This window comes from Poromitra crassiceps (assembly GCF_964638095.1).
Source record: "Poromitra crassiceps genome assembly, chromosome: 7".
NCBI classification, from domain to species: domain Eukaryota; kingdom Metazoa; phylum Chordata; class Actinopteri; order Beryciformes; family Melamphaidae; genus Poromitra; species Poromitra crassiceps.
This window is the reverse complement of record NC_139628.1, coordinates 53,604,324-53,621,763: the sequence shown is the minus strand read 5'-3', so window position 1 is coordinate 53,621,763 and position 17,440 is coordinate 53,604,324. Positions and strand designations below refer to the sequence as shown.

The 17,440-nt window shown below is 46.0% G+C and overlaps 1 protein-coding gene across 2 annotated transcripts; it reads left to right on the top strand.

The window, feature by feature from the left end:
- Window positions 1-2,966: 2,966 nt before the first annotated feature.
- oxa1l (OXA1L mitochondrial inner membrane protein) lies at window positions 2,967-15,462 on the top strand (the record flags this gene model as incomplete). Of its 2 annotated transcripts, XM_083640617.1 has the most annotated exons (11): window positions 2,967-3,077; window positions 3,516-3,650; window positions 5,765-5,896; window positions 5,992-6,286; window positions 7,426-7,569; window positions 7,712-7,797; window positions 8,578-8,742; window positions 9,536-9,640; window positions 10,920-11,082; window positions 12,627-12,707; window positions 15,205-15,462. In XM_083640617.1, the coding sequence occupies 11 exons, from the start codon at window positions 2,967-2,969 to the stop codon at window positions 15,330-15,332; spliced, it is 1,545 nt and encodes a 514-aa protein (XP_083496743.1). In that variant the 3' UTR covers window positions 15,333-15,462. The 2 variants fall into 2 exon arrangements, with proteins under 2 accessions (XP_083496743.1, XP_083496744.1); XM_083640618.1 differs by lacking the exon at window positions 2,967-3,077 and having other exon boundaries at window positions 3,610-3,721.
- Between the last annotated feature and the right edge of the window lie 1,978 nt (window positions 15,463-17,440).

Sequence of the window (17,440 nt, the reverse complement as noted above, 5' to 3'; positions counted from 1 at the left end):
ATTCGCGGGTAGTTGAGGGCCACGGGAAACTTGGTAGGTCTTGAGAAGCTGGGGTGTTGTGGAACTTGATGGCTTGATAGCTGCACTGTTCGAGGTTTGGGAACGGTCGCAGAGATTGCAGAAGTTGCTGGTTGCAGAAGTTGCAGGTTGCAGACGTTGCAGAGATTGGTATGATCCTTGATGTGGATTTATGAATCACTCGCGAGAGCCTGCCGGAACAGGCCCTTATAGATGTGAATATGACATCACCTGTGTTATGACATCACCAGCGAAAGGCATGAAAGACGCTTATGAATCATGACATCATCAGTGATCGATGACATCATAGTAGGAATGACGACGTCAAAGTAGGAATGATGACGTCATCCTAACAGGGGTTGCCAACATGGAGGTGATATTAGTTAGATAGTTTGGTTCCAAATAATATGTCCAACTGATACTTAAAAAAAATGTTTGTTTATTCAAGCCATACTTAAATGGAGATATAGCATTTTGGAATAAATCTTGTATAAGCGATGGCCATGTCCCAACTGATAAATACCACCTGATGCCCCACTGACAAATCTGGGCCATCAACACAAGAAGCATAATTATGAGTGAGATGGTGGAAGGAAAGTAGCTACCTGGTCCAGCAGGCTGCGGCACCATCCAGTGAGAGATTGTGGGGTTACAGCGTGACCGCAGGACATCTCTGCTCTGAGGCTCAAGTCTCCTTCCTCCGAGGCTGAGCAGCACAACAGCATCAATGGAGTCACAATTACAGTATGCAGCAGGTGATGCGCGCAGGAGGGGGGGGGGGGGGTTAGATTGGGGGTTAGCCAGGGCTGGGAAGGTTACTTTAAAAATGTAATCGATACAATTACTAGTTACCTGTTAATTTTTTTTAATCAGTAACGTAATCCAAGTATCACAATATAAAAGTATACTGTAACTGATTACTTTCTGTTACTTTTGAACAAATGTCCTGTATTTGACTATTGGAGTCTGGTGGCACGCTCCTCAGGAGGACATAGATATTTCCAAAAACAGCTCTGTAATGGCCTACTCATTTCAGACTTTGTGTTGGTTACAGCAGGCGTTCAGCCAATCTACTGTTTCGCCTGTTTCTCATTCATAATAACACAATAACAATAATATTATTTCTATCTTTAGATTACAGTGCACTGATTATGGTTTCTAGTCTTTTGTGGGTGCACTGGTCCTTTTTAAGAGCCAAGTGTGTTTTTTCTCCACGCCTTTTTTTTTGCACCATATGATATCAAATATGTAGACAATACCCAGTGAGCATTTTTCGGTTGAAAAGACGTTTAAAAAACGTTTCAGGTCAACATTGAAAAAAACGTGCAAGAAAGGTCTAAAAGTGAGTTTTTTCTTCTTCTTCTTTTTTTTTTTTTTTTACTAAATGTAGCCTAACTGTAATCTTGATCACATCTTGTTTCTGTAACTGTAATGGATTACAGTTAGCCTACATTTCTTGTATCTTGATTACAGTAACCTGATTATAGGTAATCAGTTACTTCCAAAGCCTGCAAGTAGCCTATACAGTATACACAATACGGCCACCACTGTTGGGCACGTTACTTTCAAAATGTAATATACTACATATTACTAGTTACTTTCATTTGAAAGTAATAAGTTACTTTACCATATTACTGTCTGTGTGTAGAGTAACTTGTTACTTATTATACTACTATTGCATTACTTTTACCAAAACAACAGCAGTAGCAGAATGACATCGCTGCCCCGGAACCATCCTGAAAAATAATTTCAACCGCCTTGAATTCAGTGTAAACAATCCAAAATTCAAAATGTTATTTTTTTCCTTTGTTATTGTCATCTATAGTGGTTATTATTTGCATAAAAACACACAGTTTGATTGTATCTTTATTTAAATATGTGCTTTGATGAAAAACAATTAACTCAATTTGTAACTTGAGTTACTTGACAAAGTAACTGGTATAATATTACTGAAATCCTATAAGTAATAAGTTATATTACTGAGTTACTGCCAAAAGTAATATATTAGGCTACATGTAATATGTTACTTTTGTAATGTTACCCCCAACACTGACGGCCACAGACCTCGCGATTTGAGATGTCTCTCAAACGAAAATCTGAGATTTTCTCGCGCATGCCCCAATGCAAGAAAACAAATCGATGCATGACTTTCATACTGTAGTGTGGATCTAAAATAGGGTTCTATTGCGGTTGCCACCCAGTGACGCGGTTTGTTTACTAAAATGCTGCTCGGCTGATCCTAGCCTACATAAGATCACTAGCCAGCCGTGTATTTATATTGCACTAGGAAAGCCAAAAACTGGAATAGGCCTACCATGCATTTGGTTTACGCGGTATTCGACAGGCTGTCTCCTCTTTTCATTTTCGATGTGCGCTGCGTGCGCTGCAGCGTACGGTTTTCACCACCCGCGTGATTTCCAATCGCACATAGGTTACGCAAAAACCACGCCCTGTGCCCGCCTACGCAGCAGTCAAGCGCCGGGATTGGCCAGGAGCAAGTCTTTTGTCTTCTTTTGACAGCTGGAATCTCCCACACCACAAATCAGCGCAGAGGGGTGGGACTGGACGGGCGGGACAGGTGAAAAGCTGGAAGAGAGGATGGGCGGCATCGCTGGCTTTCATGGTCAAGGATGGGAGAAGTTTTCACACAGAAACCGTTTTTATTGTCGAGCAGGCCAGGAAGTAGTCTAATTAAAAGCAGATGACAGGTGTAACCAATACCATTCATGATGGCTCTATTCCATTTAGATGTTCCTGTGCCAGTGCCCTCATTAATGTTATTGGTTATACATGCTTTACTTCCTGCTGCAGCTTTACCACCTCAAAACGGTTGCTGTGAAAAGGGCCTATACTACACTCCCTGACTACCAAACGAACACTCGAGTGTTTTTGTCTGCTTGCGCTTTCCGTAGCGGGTTGGCCCCTCCCCTCCCTGTCACAGAAAGAACATGGCTGCCATCAGGAGTGGGGTGACTCCGGGTTGCCTGGCAAGATGTTTCCTGAGACAGACTGGCAAACTGAGCCGAGGCAGCCATTCCCTCACAGACACGTTGAACCACGTAGGTGTTGTTCACAGTCTTATGTCTGTGGCTTTATCTCTGCTTTTGGTAGAAAGCGATAAACGGCGACTTTCATCGGCTAGCTTAACTAGGCGGCTAGCATCCTCACTGCCTTCTGTGACTTTGACAGTGCAGCTGTCCTGACAAGCAGAGAGTCTTCTCATGTTTACAGTGTAAATCATCAGGTTAATACTGTCCTTTGATGGACTGATTGTGTTAACACATCATATCAATTTGCTTGCTAATTATCACCAAGACTTGAGTTAAACCAAGTGTGTCAACATCTAACGTTACCTGACTAGCAAGCTAAGCTAGCAGGTGCCAGCTTTGCCATCATCCATAACAGCATATCGTTAAATAAGGATTAAACATACATTTTAATCACGTTGTAGATCGTTGTGTGAAGTGTGACACATGTTCCACCTGTTTTACATCCAGAGGTTACACCAGAGGTCCCATCTCCACACAGGGTTTGAGTGCAGGACACCTGCCACCAGGGCTCTCCTGGGCCGAAGACACCATGCAAGGCTCCTGTTGGTTAACGCAGTGCCAGTCAGAAACAACAGCTCACAGGTGACTGAGTCGACCGATCGTCTTCATGCAATGCTGCTGTTGTCTGAGAGGCATCAGTGAGCTGCATCTCTGTAAGAATAAAGCTCATGGGTATGTAGAAGAATACATAATCCACGCCACAGCATAAGTGCAGAGGTAGCCCCATAACGTGACCCTGCTACTGTACTCCGATATTCTCGTACAGCAGTCAGGGTCACACAGCGTTCGATTAGTCAATGGGTGGGAAACGCTGTTCAAAACGCTCTCCTACCCGTATCCGACGTCCGATTGCAGATCCGAAGATATGATAGTCTCCCTATGGAAACCACTAATTTGTCCGGCGCTGTTAAAATGATACTGCTGCGTGAAACAACCGTTTAAAAGCAGTCTTTCCACAGCCTGTGCTGAATTTACAGCAGGGTGTGTTTGATCTAACTATCATGGTGCACCGCTTGCACGCGGCGAGCAAACACATGCAGTCACACGGAGACGGCGGCTCAGTCAGTGATCAATGCAAATCCAGCGCACCTGGGAAGCAAAACATGTCATGAAATACTCAAACTCCCAAGGTTCCTGTCGGTGCTAGGAAGATTCTCCTCTCCTAAATACGTCACAGGCTGTCGAAAGACTGCTTTTCAACGGTTGTTTCACGCAGCAGTATCATTTTAACAGCGCCGGTCAAATTACTGGCTTCAGTAGGCGGACTATCTAATTTGCTGCCAAAGTACAGTATGGTACATGAAGACAATGGAGTGGAAGTGCTGCTGGGTCTTTGTGGTGATCACATACAGGTGCTCTTTGGATACTTCAGGTGTATTGTGCTTATTCCATCTTGTGAAGGGCTCTTTGCACGAGTGGAGTATCTCAGTAAAATGTAAAATGCAAGTCTCCTTCAAAAACGATCCAAGGAACACTGTAGGATTTGTGCAAAATTAAAATGCCTTAATTTTTCATGCCAATATATGTATTAAAATGACCAACAAGTTGCGACCAACATACTAGGTCTTCATAAGGATCATTGTCAGCAGTAGCTTACACCTACTCTATATTATGTTACACTAATGAGTAGAATGGGAGGATGGTTTTTTGATAGATCTTTTTTCTGAACATACAAAAGAATCTATAAAAAAATCCCCCCATTCTACTCATGAATGCAACAAAATATAGGCATAATCTACTGCTGACAATTAGGAACGTTTACATGGAACATAATAATCAGCTTGAAATAGGTTTAAAAGCCCAAACCGATTAAAAATGCTCCATATAAACGCCTCAATCAGCTTAAACAGGTCCAAACCTATTGAAGTTTCAATCGGTTGCAGAGGGGTAGTTTAAACCTTTTCACAAACCGATCAAAGGAAAAATGTTATCATGTAAAAACGATGAAACTGATTACTGCGTTCTTTCTGCGCATGCCCATGATGTCCTCTGTCTTGACATAAAGGAGACTCCTGCCTGCTGCAGCAGGAGATTTTCTAAGTGCGCGCGGACAAAGTGGAGATTTTCAATACTCCGACAAGAAACCCGCACGGAGTAACATTAAGCTATAAAAGCTCCAAACGTTTTCTCGTCAGGATGATTCTGTGTCTCTCATTTCCGTGTGACAGTCCATATGTCTAGCATAATTCACGCTTTAGGCTACCATTAATTTATTTTTCACTGCGAGAAAATGTACTTGAAGAAGTATGTGCGAAGTGTCCATTGCGTTTCATGGTCAATGCGAGAGTTGGCAGACCTGTCGAAGTTGTATTCATCACTTTTGCGCATGTCACACAGCTGTTCAATTAAACACCAGATCCTATTAAGTCACATCATTAAATCACATCAAATCACACATAAACTGTTGCCCCGAAATCTTCAAAGCAATTGATTTCAATCAGATTGAGGAAAAAGTGTGTATGTAAACGAAGCTCGTGACCCTGACGAAGACCTATGTTGGTTGGATGGTTCTCCATCAATGTGCAGGCCTATTGGTCACAAACAAGGAAGTGATACATCATCAATGGAGGGAAGGGGGAGGGGTTAAAGAAAGTACAATATGGTACATGTTTAGTAAAGTCTAAATTATGTCTGATTTTATCGGTGTACTTTGGCCTACCTTTCACAATGATGCCCTGTTGTATTCATATTGCCAGTTCCCACCTGAAACTAGATCCATGGCGATTCCAGATTTGGAAGCCTCCGACTCTGCCCTCGTCCTGGATTCAGGCCCAGTCCTCCTGCCTGCTGACCCCGCCCCCATGATCACAGAATCATTCACTGAACAGGTGGGCTGAGGCTGCGTTCAAATTCAAATCATCTGTCAAATATATACTTTGTCTCAACTGAACGATGTGGTGGCGTTTTATATTGATGCTTCCAGATCCCGCTTGAAGCCATCTCCATGGCGATTCCAGTGGTGGAAGCCTCGGCTCCTCCTCCCGTCCTGGATTCCTCTCCTGTCTTTGCGTCCGCTGACTCCGCCCCTGTCACGATGCAGCAGCTCGGTGAGCAGGTGGCTGAGGCTGCACCGACTGCGGCGGACGTCCTGCAAGCTGCAGAAATCAGTCTAGCGGAGCTGGGCTTGGCCGCCAACACCCCAGTAGGGCTGATCCAGAGCCTGCTGGAGTCCATGCATGTGGATCTTGGCATGCCCTGGTGGGGCGCCATCATGGCAGGTGAGCACAGATCGACACAACCTCACCGAACATTAAACGGACGGACCATATTATTAAAGGGCATTCTACTATTAGTTGAAGAGTGCTGCACTGCCCTCTGTTGGTTAAAGGGATAAACCCACTTCAACACTGCTGAAAATAAACTGTATATTGTATACAAATACAACTGTATTGTAGGTGTATTTTGTGTTTCTGTGCTGATTTTATTGCTTGCTTTGTTATTCTTACAGAGAACTGGTCAAATATAGACAATGCAAATTCATATACCAATATTTGCAGCACAGCTACAATGGACAAAAGCTTTCGACTATCTAAACTTATTCTAAAGCATCAAATGTCAGGTTTTGGTGTCAGTCCCTCAGAATCAAAGAGCAAAGGGCTTTTTCTACACTCACCAGGTTGCATCAAAATCCATTACTAGAGTAGTCCACCATAGAAGAGGCCCAGATAGCAATTTCTCCATTGACAGTAGCCTCAATAGACCAGAATGCAATGCAGCACAATACATGTTTGAGTAAGGTTGCAACTTTCACATTTTCTCGGCTGTCGGGGGCGGCTGTGGCTCAGGAGGTAGAGCGGGTCGTCCACTAATCAGAAGGTCGGTGGTTCGATCCCCGGCTCCTCCAGTCCGCATGTCGAAGTGTCCTTGGGCAAGACATTGAACCCCAAATTGCTCCCGATGGCTGTGCCGGCACCCTGCGTGGCAGCTGGCCGCCCTCGGTGTGTGAATGGGTGAATGTAGGCACATTGTAAAGCGCTTTGGATAAAAGCGCTATATAAATGCAGTCCATTTACCATTTACCATTCTCGAGGGGAAAAGCTTGCTCTCTTTTTCTGACTATGATATTGCCATTGCTCTCTCCACCTACACATACTGCATGCAGCAAGTGCAGGCACATTCTCTGGGGGGTTGTCTAAATGCATTCTGGGAAAAGTAGGAATCACTAACAGAGGGAAAATGGGTACACCTCATCACCAGATCACTCTTGGAATGCAGTGAACAACATACATATTGATCATTATAAAACGGTGTATACGACTATTTGATGCCAAGCAAAACGTGCAATGCTGTGTTTCCTGTTCTTTCTCCTTCCCTCCCACCTCCTTCCTGTTTCTATTAACCCCTCCCCCTCATACAGGAACGGTCCTGGCTCGTTTGGCTGTGTTCCCGTTCATAGTGAAGGGCCAGAGGGAGGCGGCCAAGCTGAACAACGTGCTGCCTGCAATGACCAAACTCACCAACAGGATGAACGAGGCCAAACAGAGCGGGAATAAATTTGAATGTAAGTTCTCTCTCTTCTCGCTGGATTTGATTTAGCCTTTTCAGTCCCAAGCCCTCTCTGTGTGTTACTGTGTGTGTTACTGTGTGTTTTCATATAAGCCAGTCCCATCAGTTTACCATAAGCCGTTGTCTCTGTGTCATAGTCGCCAAGGCCTACACCGACCTGAACCTGTTCCAGAAGAAGCATGATGTCAATCCTCTCCGTGGCTTCCTGGTTCCTTTGGTGCAGGTCCGTGTGTTTATGTGTTTCACTTTGCGCTGAGAAATGTACGAAATTGGATCATAGTAACAGTAAATATGTTGTTTTGGGGAGGAGCCCATGGGGATTGTGAACAAACGGAACGTTGCTTGACTTGTACACTGTTTCTGCCCAGTAAACTGTGGAGAAAATGATACTATTCTATTTAGGGCTGCACAATTAATCGTATTTTCATCGTCATCGCAATATGAAAACCCCGGTGTCAAGCTGACCTTGACCCTAATGGTGGCCAGCTTAATTGGTCCTCGTTTAGCACAATAAATTCCTTATCTCCAGCTGTGGATCTTGGGCCAAGCATGATGTCATTTCTCAGTTGAAACTCAGTGATTGGGCTAATTCTTTGTGAGACAGCAAAGCTCTTATCTTAGCTCAGATGATGAAAGTCATCCCGCCCACTTGCAGACTGGATTCCATCTCTTAATATTGCAGGAGAATTGCGCTTTTTGTTGAATTGCTTTTGTTGCACACACTTGATGCGTGAACATCAGGCCTATTTTGCTACCACAAGGGACCACAAGGGCATCTCTCAATCTCCCAGTCTCTTTCAGAAATTTCCACCGCATAAAAGTTGACAATTTATCGTCTCAAAAACACGTTTTGCTCTCCGTCGAGGTAAATGTCTTCTCTTGTGAAAGCGACATATTCTCCATCGCAAAAGATCTAAATTGTGTGATGATTTATTTTCGCGTCCAAAAGGTTCATCGCTCATGCCAGAGCCAAGCACTCATCTCATCTGTCCGTTTCCCCCAGGCACCAGTCTTCATTTCCTTCTTCATCGCACTGAGGAAGATGGCCTATCTCCCCGTGCCCAGCCTGCAGACAGGAGGCACGCTCTGGTTCCCGGACCTGACAATGGCAGATCCTTACTATATCCTGCCTCTGGCTGTGACCGGAACCATGTTCTTCATCCTGGAGGTGAGCGGAGTTTTATTGCACTTGTCAGAGGTGTCTCTAAAAAAACATAAGAAAGATCATCATGCAACAACATTCGCCCACTCATTTATTTTTGCTATTATATCCTTAAAAGTAAAAAGATAATAATTATAAAAATACACAAATTAACAATAATAATAATGATGATGATGATGATAAAAAAAAGAGTTTTCCACAAACAACAGAATTATTAATTAATATTTAATATTTCATGTAAGTCCATCTAACCATGTCAAGCCAACACCTTACGGTCACTATTCTCTCAAGCCAGACTATCTCTTCTACGATCATTAAATGCTCCATAGACAGCCAGGTACGTTTGCCTAAAATTTGGCCAGCGTTCAATGGTATTCGACCAATCACGATACATGTAAACATAACCGAGGCAGTTGATTGGGGAAATAAGCGCATGTCCCGCCTTGAGCGGACGTCCTGCCTTAAGGCGGCACATCCTTTTTGACCAACTTTCCCCTCTGTGAAGTACAGACGTAGTTGTCGGGAGCATATATAATTCTTTTTCCAAGTGTGACAGTGGCAAATTGTATGCTTTTATTTTGAAGGCAGAATTGTCTTCTGGTATTTTTGGTCACAAAAACCGCCTGACTTTTAATGACTGGAAGATTATAGTGAATTAATCATTTTCGATGCTTTTAAATGCCTGATGTCAGATCAGATCAAATTGGAGCCAATGGAATATTGTCTCATGTGTAAAACCTTTGAATGTAATCGTGCTTCACCTTAATATTCACCCCCGTTGATACCTTTTCTCTTTCAGTTGGGGGCGGAGTCTGGTATCGACAACCCCAATCTGCGAGCCATGAAGACAGTGTTCAGGATCATGCCGTTCGTCATCCTACCCCTCACTATGAACTTCCCCACGGTCAGTCTGTCTTCACACTCATCTATTTTTCGGTTACTATTGCTTTAGTCTCGCTTGCCAGACTCTCCCAGCCGGGGGAACGCTTTCACTGTGGACTAGAGGGGAAAAAGGCTGTTTACAGCCATCCACCGAACGTACCATGCAGGCTGGCTTCATTGCATAATCCACATCGATCGTTTTCAGCGTGTAGCAACGAGCTAGCGACTAGCGCTGCTGTTGTTATTGTTTCAAAGGCAGCGGTGCAGGCATTTGAGCTCGGCAGATTCCACACGTACAGCAGCAGAGGCATTATACAGATTCAACACGGGGGGGCGTGGAAAGGAAATCCAAATATGGTAGCAGCCACAGTCAGAGCGGGTCGGAGCCAATTGTAGAGCTTGCAGGGAGCGGAATGGGATTTCCATCCGGCACCGACTGAAATGGTCGGCACCAATGATAGGGCTTTCTCACCGGCAGGGCTCCGTGCCGGTTCCGGTTCCCGAACCCAAATTTGAACCGGCCGGCGCGTTCAGACCGAAAAAATAATTGGTTCGGAACCTGAAAAGTTGCTTCTCAGCGGAACCAAAAAATTGTTGGTTTTTCTTTGGGAACCGTGACATCATCAGTGGGCGTGTCTTATTCTAGGCTGTGAAAACGAGCAGGAAGGAGAAGAAGGCAGTGACAACATGGAGAAAAATAATTTGCAGTGGTCTGCTGAGGAAAACCAAATGTTTAGTGGCGATTTGGGCATCTACCGAATCTCAAGAGAAGCTAGAAAGCAGTACAAGAAAGAGCAAGTCGTATGCCGAACTTGCGGAAGAGATGGCCAAGGCATGGGTTCACTCGAACACCAGACCAAATAATTAATAAACTTAAAAAACTGAAGAAGGACTACCGAATAATATCCTCCCCACTTTGGTTCCGCTTAAACTGGTGTGAACACGGGCTGGTTCACCAGAAAGCACCAAGGTTCTTCTGAGACTCCAGAACGGAGCCAGAGCCAGAACCAGAACGTGTCTGTCTGAAAGTGGTATCAGAGAGCTAAGTCCACCATGCTGCTTCAACCCAGTCAGACTACTATTGGTTTAAACCTATCTGACATCAAGTATACTGCAAACTCCATGGTGTGATTTTCATCGGCAAAGAAATCTTGAAGATCTAAATCTTCTGCTAGACCTTATTGGATTAGTTTGTTAGTCTTACGTGAGCTGCTACATTTCCTCTCTTCTATGCTCCCTCTCTTTTTGATTCATGCTAACCAGGCACATTTCTTTATCCGACCTTCCTCCCTGAACCCCAGGCGGTGTTTACCTACTGGATCACCTCCAACTGCTTCTCCTTGTGCCAAGTGGTCCTGCTCAGACACCCCCTGGTCAGAAAGAAGCTGAACATCCCAGAGAGGATCACCCACCCCACCTCCGACATGCCCCAAAATGATGGCTTCATCGCAAGCCTTAAGAAGGGTTGGTGTTCAAAAAGGAAATCTCATAGGATAGCTGGATGGGAGGTTGGATGGATAGGTGGGATTTGGTTTGCCTGAAGGGTGGATGGTATTTAAGAATAGGATGATGGACAGGGGAAATGTGTCGCTAATGTGTTTTTTTGTTCCATTTTAATAGTAATGTTGAACCCAAAGGGCGATGAACAAAGGGACAGATGGGGGGTATGGTGGTGCAGTGGAAAGCGCTGTCGCCTCACAGCTCGAAGGTCCTGGGTTCAATTCCCACCTGGGACGCTGTGAACGCTGAAGGAATGCGTGCCCGTCCGCATGTCCTCGAGTGCCCACCGCCCGGATGGGATCATCAAAAGGGCCTTTCTGTGTGGAGTTTGCATGTTCTCCCCGTGCCTTCATATAGGAACCCCCTTCACCAAAACATGCAATATCCTGGTTGCTGATGTGGTGCCTCCTCTGGTCGTTAAGGGCGCCTGTTCAGAGGGAGGGGAACTGGTTGGAATAGCGTGATCCTCCCACGTGCTATGTCCTACCGGTGAAGCTTCCCCCGTCAGGTGAAAAGAAGCGGCTGGCTAATTGCCCATGTCTCGGAGGAAGCATGGAGCCAGTTTCGGCTCTCCCCAGATCGACAGAGGGTGGAGTAGCAACCAGGATAAATAAATTAATTAGCACTATCGGGGATAAAAAATGGGATAAAAAATCGGGAAAAACAAAAACAAAGGGACAGATGATCATTAAATAAACTTTTAAAGCTACACAAGTGATTTTCCGACCACTAGAGGCCAACAGAAACAGCAACACATTTTGTAAACACATACTGCAAAACTGTTGTCCCCAGCAGGACAAACCATGCATAAAGGCTAAAATAGGAAAAGTTACCGAATAGGTCGAAAAGGCACTATGACTCGAGTCATAGTGGACAACAAGCTTCCCGAAAAGAGGTTAAAACAAGAACACTTCTGGTCCACGTGTGGCTATATCATTCCTTAAATTGCTCATTTCATGTTTAAGGAACTGGGTATTTTATGATATACTGCAATTGCTATTAGATTAGTTGTGCAGTCTTGAGAAGAGAAATCAATGTCACACATTCATCAAACCCTAAATATGTGGTTAGGATGTGTTCCATGCCTCTTTTTTTCTTTTTATACCTCCACCGGCGATAGCCAGGCTGGAGGCTTCATGGTTTCGGGGTTGTCCGTCCATACGTCCATCCTTTCGATGTTCATTAATGCGATATCTGAGGAACGCTGTGACGGAATTCGCCTCAAACGTCCACTTGGACTCAAGGATGAACTGATTACATTTCGGTGGTCAAAGTTCAAGGTCACTGTGACCTCACACGCCATTTCCAAGCTCGTTAATGCGATATCTCAGGAATGTCTTGACGGAATTTCTTCACATTTGGCTCAAACTTCAAAGTCTGGACAAACATGGATGTCGACTGCTCACTTGTTGGCGGAGGCATATATCCGCGGTGCGGTCATTCTAGTTATTTTTTACTGTGTACTGTGTACACTCCCCCTCCTTATAACTTTGGGTTGTCCCTCCCAGGTTGGAAGAACGCTCAGCTGGCCCAGCAGCTGGAGGAGAGGGAACGGAGGATCAAAAATCACCTGGACCTTGCTTCTAAAGGTCGGTCACACACTTCTGCAGCAGTCTCACGCAGCTCGAGCCGTTTTTACTTTGCTTTAGCAGCACCGTGCAGGAGAACGGAACAAATAAAAACCCAGTCAACTGCTCACACTCCTGAGTGACACTCAGAAGTGGCCTTCTGTTGTGTTGTTGTTAGCTCATCTTTGTCACTCACCTTTCATGGGATGCAACACTGAGGATGAGCCAAATGTGTGCAAAACTCTATCTATGTGCTATCAGTCTTGTGACTGATAGCACATAGAGGTCACGTGGAGGCTGGGTTTACCCAGGCTAGGGTTTACCAGGCTAGGGTTTACCCAGGCTAGGGTTTACCCAGGCTAGGGTTTACCCAGGCTAGGGTTTACCCAGGCTAGGGTTTACCCAGGCTAGCCGACAGCTGCATTAAGAAATATAAGATTCTTTTCACCAGTCATGCATCCATTAAGTCAGACGACCACTTAAAGTCCCTGGAAACCAAAATCCACAAAAACGTTCTAACTATGTTATTTAGGGTCTTATGTTAGTAATTTTGTGCCTCCGAAATTATTATGCATTACTTTCAACCCAAAGCCTTAAAATCGACACTTTTCTACAAGATTCTACAAAGTACTTCCTCATTGAAGACAGCAGTGCGCGAGGTGCTAAAACGCAGGAGCTTATGACGTCATAAGCTCTATATAACCTTTGTACACGCGCGCAATCCGCACCCACCCTCCTTTTGTCCGTTCTTTGCCCCCAGTGACAGCGCTCCCTTGCTGTCCGTCTCCCTCCCACTCTGTGTGCCGTCTGCCAAGCGCTATGCTTCTCTCTCTCTCTCTCTCTCTCTCTCTCTCTCTCTCTCTCTCTCTCTCTCTCTCTCTCTCTCTCTCTCTCTCTCTCTCTCTCGGGACTAGTGAGAGAGAGAGCACAGAGAGAGACACACAGGCTGTTGACGCGAGGTTACTCTCTCTCTCACTCACACACACACACACACACACACACACACTCGTGCTGTGGACACACAGCACGAGTGCTGTGTAACTCGATCTCTTTCTCCGTCCCCCCCCCCCCCCCCCCCCCCCTCTGTCTCACGCTCTCTCTCTCTCGGAAAACCTGCTGCAGATGGGCCACGCCCACACAGTCCACGGGAGAAATACTCTAAAAAATAATTGATTCCCCATGAGTTTTGCCACGACTGTCAAACCTAAATTTATATACTTTGCGACGTTCATCATCGTTCAAATTTGGCTGGTGGCTTATTAACATAGGGTCCTGTGATGTGATGAACTCAAAATGCTAAATAATAAAGAAATATTTCTGGTTTCCAGGGACTTTAATGTCCAATTTATGCAAGGAAAGGAGTATGGCAGGGATACTCAACTTGCTTTGCCCGGGGGTCACTTTCGTGAAATGATAGAAGGCCAGGGGCCAGTTAATAAACAAACAATATACAATTTTCTTTAGCGGATTGTAGGTTTTTGGGGTGTCAGCCAGAGTTTAGTCTGACAATGTTGTGCACATCGGATAGTTAGTTAAGTTAAGTTAGTTAGGTTAAGTACATACATAAGTGCCTGGGTAGCTTAGCTGGAGCTCAGTCAAACTTTTATTTCATCTTAGTTTTTATTTTATTTGTTTTTATTGTGAACTAATTCACAATGAAAACTAACGTGAAATTATTAGAAAATGGTCGGGGGGCCAGTCTGCACCCTGTCACGATGTTTTGAGATCTGTTACAACAGAGGAAGTGATCGGTCCAATCTCGGCATCCGGTCTCTCAGCCTTACAGACTTTGAGGCCCGCTACTTCTGAGTCCACGACGACTTCGGACCGTCTCAATGCAAAATCAGCCATGCTTGATGGCTCTCGTGTGAACCTTTGGAGACGTTTATGCAAATATTTAGCAAGTGTGGAAACCTGGCAATTGTCCTTAATTCACAGCGTCAGTGACTTTAATAAATGACAATGGGGAAGTGTCCAAAATATGTAAACAAACCAAACGTGGCAGGCGTTTGGGAAGAAAAAGTATATCTGTAAATGTTTTCTTGTGCTTGATCCAAAAATAGATAATCTCTGCACTCACTTGAGACAATAGCGTCGCTGTATCCAACATGTCATTTCACGAAGCCTAACCATCGTTTCTCGAGTTCAGTCGCTCTCCCTCTACTCTGAACATGCTGGTGATTGTCACCCAAAGTCTGTGAGGGCTCAAGACAGATAACCCGACGCTGCCAGATGGATGGTTTTGTTTTCGTCACGTGATCTGATTTCAAGATCCTGCGAGAATCCATCTGGATTGCAAGGTTACAGGACAGAGGCTGGACGCTGAGATTTCACCAGTGTTGACGGAATTGTAGTTGCACCTCCTCATGGCTAGATGGAGCCATTACCATGAATCTTCCATGCAGTATGTGTCTGAAGCAGTGAATGGGTTTAGAATAAACACTGTAGCAGACATGCATTTATTTAAATATTTCTCCCCCCCCCCCCCACCCCCCTTTTCTTCGTCTTCTTCTTCCAGGTCCACTGAGGCAGACTTTTACCCATAATCCTCTCCAGCAGACCGGCCCACCCATAGCTGCAGCATCATCAGCCAAAAACAAACCAGCCAGTCACAAGGATAGGCCCTGGAAGGAGACTATTGGATAGATAAGACTGTATGAATGCTTGATAGCCGAATGAATTTTGTGTACATATTTATGGACAGAGGAATATGAAGAGAGGACAGCGTTGGAGGGGTTTGTCGTTATACATGTCATATTCTAATTAAAGGGCAAAATTTGCCTTATAACGACCATTTTGGTGTGTGTCTTGTCATGAGATTTTAGCTCACAACTGATCCATTAGTTAATAATAATAATAATAATTCATTTATTTTATATAGCGCTTTTCCAGACCCAAAGACGCTTAACAGAGAACAAGAGACAAGCAACAGGGAACAAAACAGGCAACAGATACAAGTAACAGGCAACAGTTACAGGGAACAGGGCAGGTAGTATGGAGAAGCAGAGGGGAGGAAGATAACAGGAGGGAGGAAGAGGGGGGGGGATGGGGGGTGGAGGGTGATGGTTTGGAGCTATGGTTTGGAGGAGGTGGTCAGGGGTAGGGGAGGTTGTAGGCTTGGGAGAACAGGTAGGTTTTGAGTCGGGTTTTGAAAGTGGGGAGTGAGGGAGAGTCTCGGACGGTCTGGGGGAGGGAGTTCCAAAGTCGGGGTGCAGCGCGGGAGAAAGCACGGTCGCCGTAGGTTTTGAGTCTGGATGGGGGGATGGTGAGGGTGGCAGTAGAAGAGGATCGGAGTGTACGGGAGGGGCGATGGGGGATGAGGAGGTCAGTCAGGTAGGGGGGGGCTAGGCTGTGGAGGGCTTTGAAGGTGAGGAGGAGTAATTTGAAGTCAATGCGTTGCTTAACGGGGAGCCAGTGGAGAGAGTGGAGGACAGGGGTGATGTGATCGCGGGACCGGGTGTGAGTGAGCAGGCGAGCAGCTGAGTTTTGTACCATCTGGAGTCTATGGAGGGAACGGGAGGTGATGCCAGTGAGGAGGGAGTTGCAATAATCAAGGCGGGAGGAGATGAAGGCATGGATGAGGGATTGAGCAGCAGGGGGGGAGAGGCAGTGTCTGATTTTAGCGATGTTGCGGAGATGAAAGTATGAGGTTTTAACAACGGAGCTGACATGGGGATCGAAGGAGAGGGTGGGGTCCAGGATGAAACCAAGGTTGCGTGCCAGGGGGGAGGGAGTGATGATGGAGTCGTCGATGGTGAGGGTGATGGGTCCGGTTTTATTGAGGGTGGATTTGGTGCCAATGAGGAGGAGTTCAGTTTTGTCGCTGTTGAGTTGGAGGAAGTTGTGGGTTAGCCAGGTTTTTATTGCGGATATGCAGTTTTCGATGTGGGTGAGGGGTGGGTTCTGGAGGGATTTGGTGGTGATGTAGAGCTGAGTGTCGTCAGCGTAGCAGTGGAAGTCCAGGTTGAATTGACGGATGATGTGACCAAGGGGGAGTATGTAACAGAGGAAGAGCAGGGGGCCGAGGACTGAGCCCTGGGGGACCCCCTGCAAAACAGAGGAGAGGGTGGAGGAATGACCGGAGAGGGAGATGAATTGTTGTCTGTCGGTGAGGTATGAGGTGAGCCAGTCCAGTGCGGTGCCCTCAACACCCAGTTGGCGCAGCCTTTGGAGGAGGATGGAGTGGTTCACAGTATCAAAGGCTGCGCTCAGATCGAGTAGAACTAGGATGCTGAGGGCACCAGAGTCAGCGGAGGTGAGGAGGTCATTGATGACTTTGGAGAGGGCGGTTTCGGTGCTGTGGTGGGGACGGAAGCCAGACTGTAGGGGTTCGTAGAGGTTGTGGGAGTGAAGGTGGGAGTGAAGTTGGGTGGAGACGATGCGCTCGAGGGTTTTGGAGAGGAATGGTAGGTTGGAGATGGGGCGGTAATTGGAGAGGTTAGCAGGGTCGAGGGTGGGTTTTTTGAGGATGGGGGTGACAGCGGCGAGTTTGTAGACAGAGGGGACGTGACCTTGGGAGAGTGACTGATTGAAAAGGGCAGTGAGGTGGGGGATGAGGGCGGGGAGGCAGGCCTTGGTCAGGGGGGTGGGGAGGGGGTCGAGGGAGCAGGTGGTAGACTTGGAGGCGGTGATGATGTCGGTGATGAGGGAGGAGTCAACAGGGGAGAAGGCAGCGAGGGGGGGGGGGGAGGGGGGAGGTCAGCGGGAGGGAAGGTGATAGTGGGGGGAGGAGGGGCGGAGGGGTTGGCGATGGA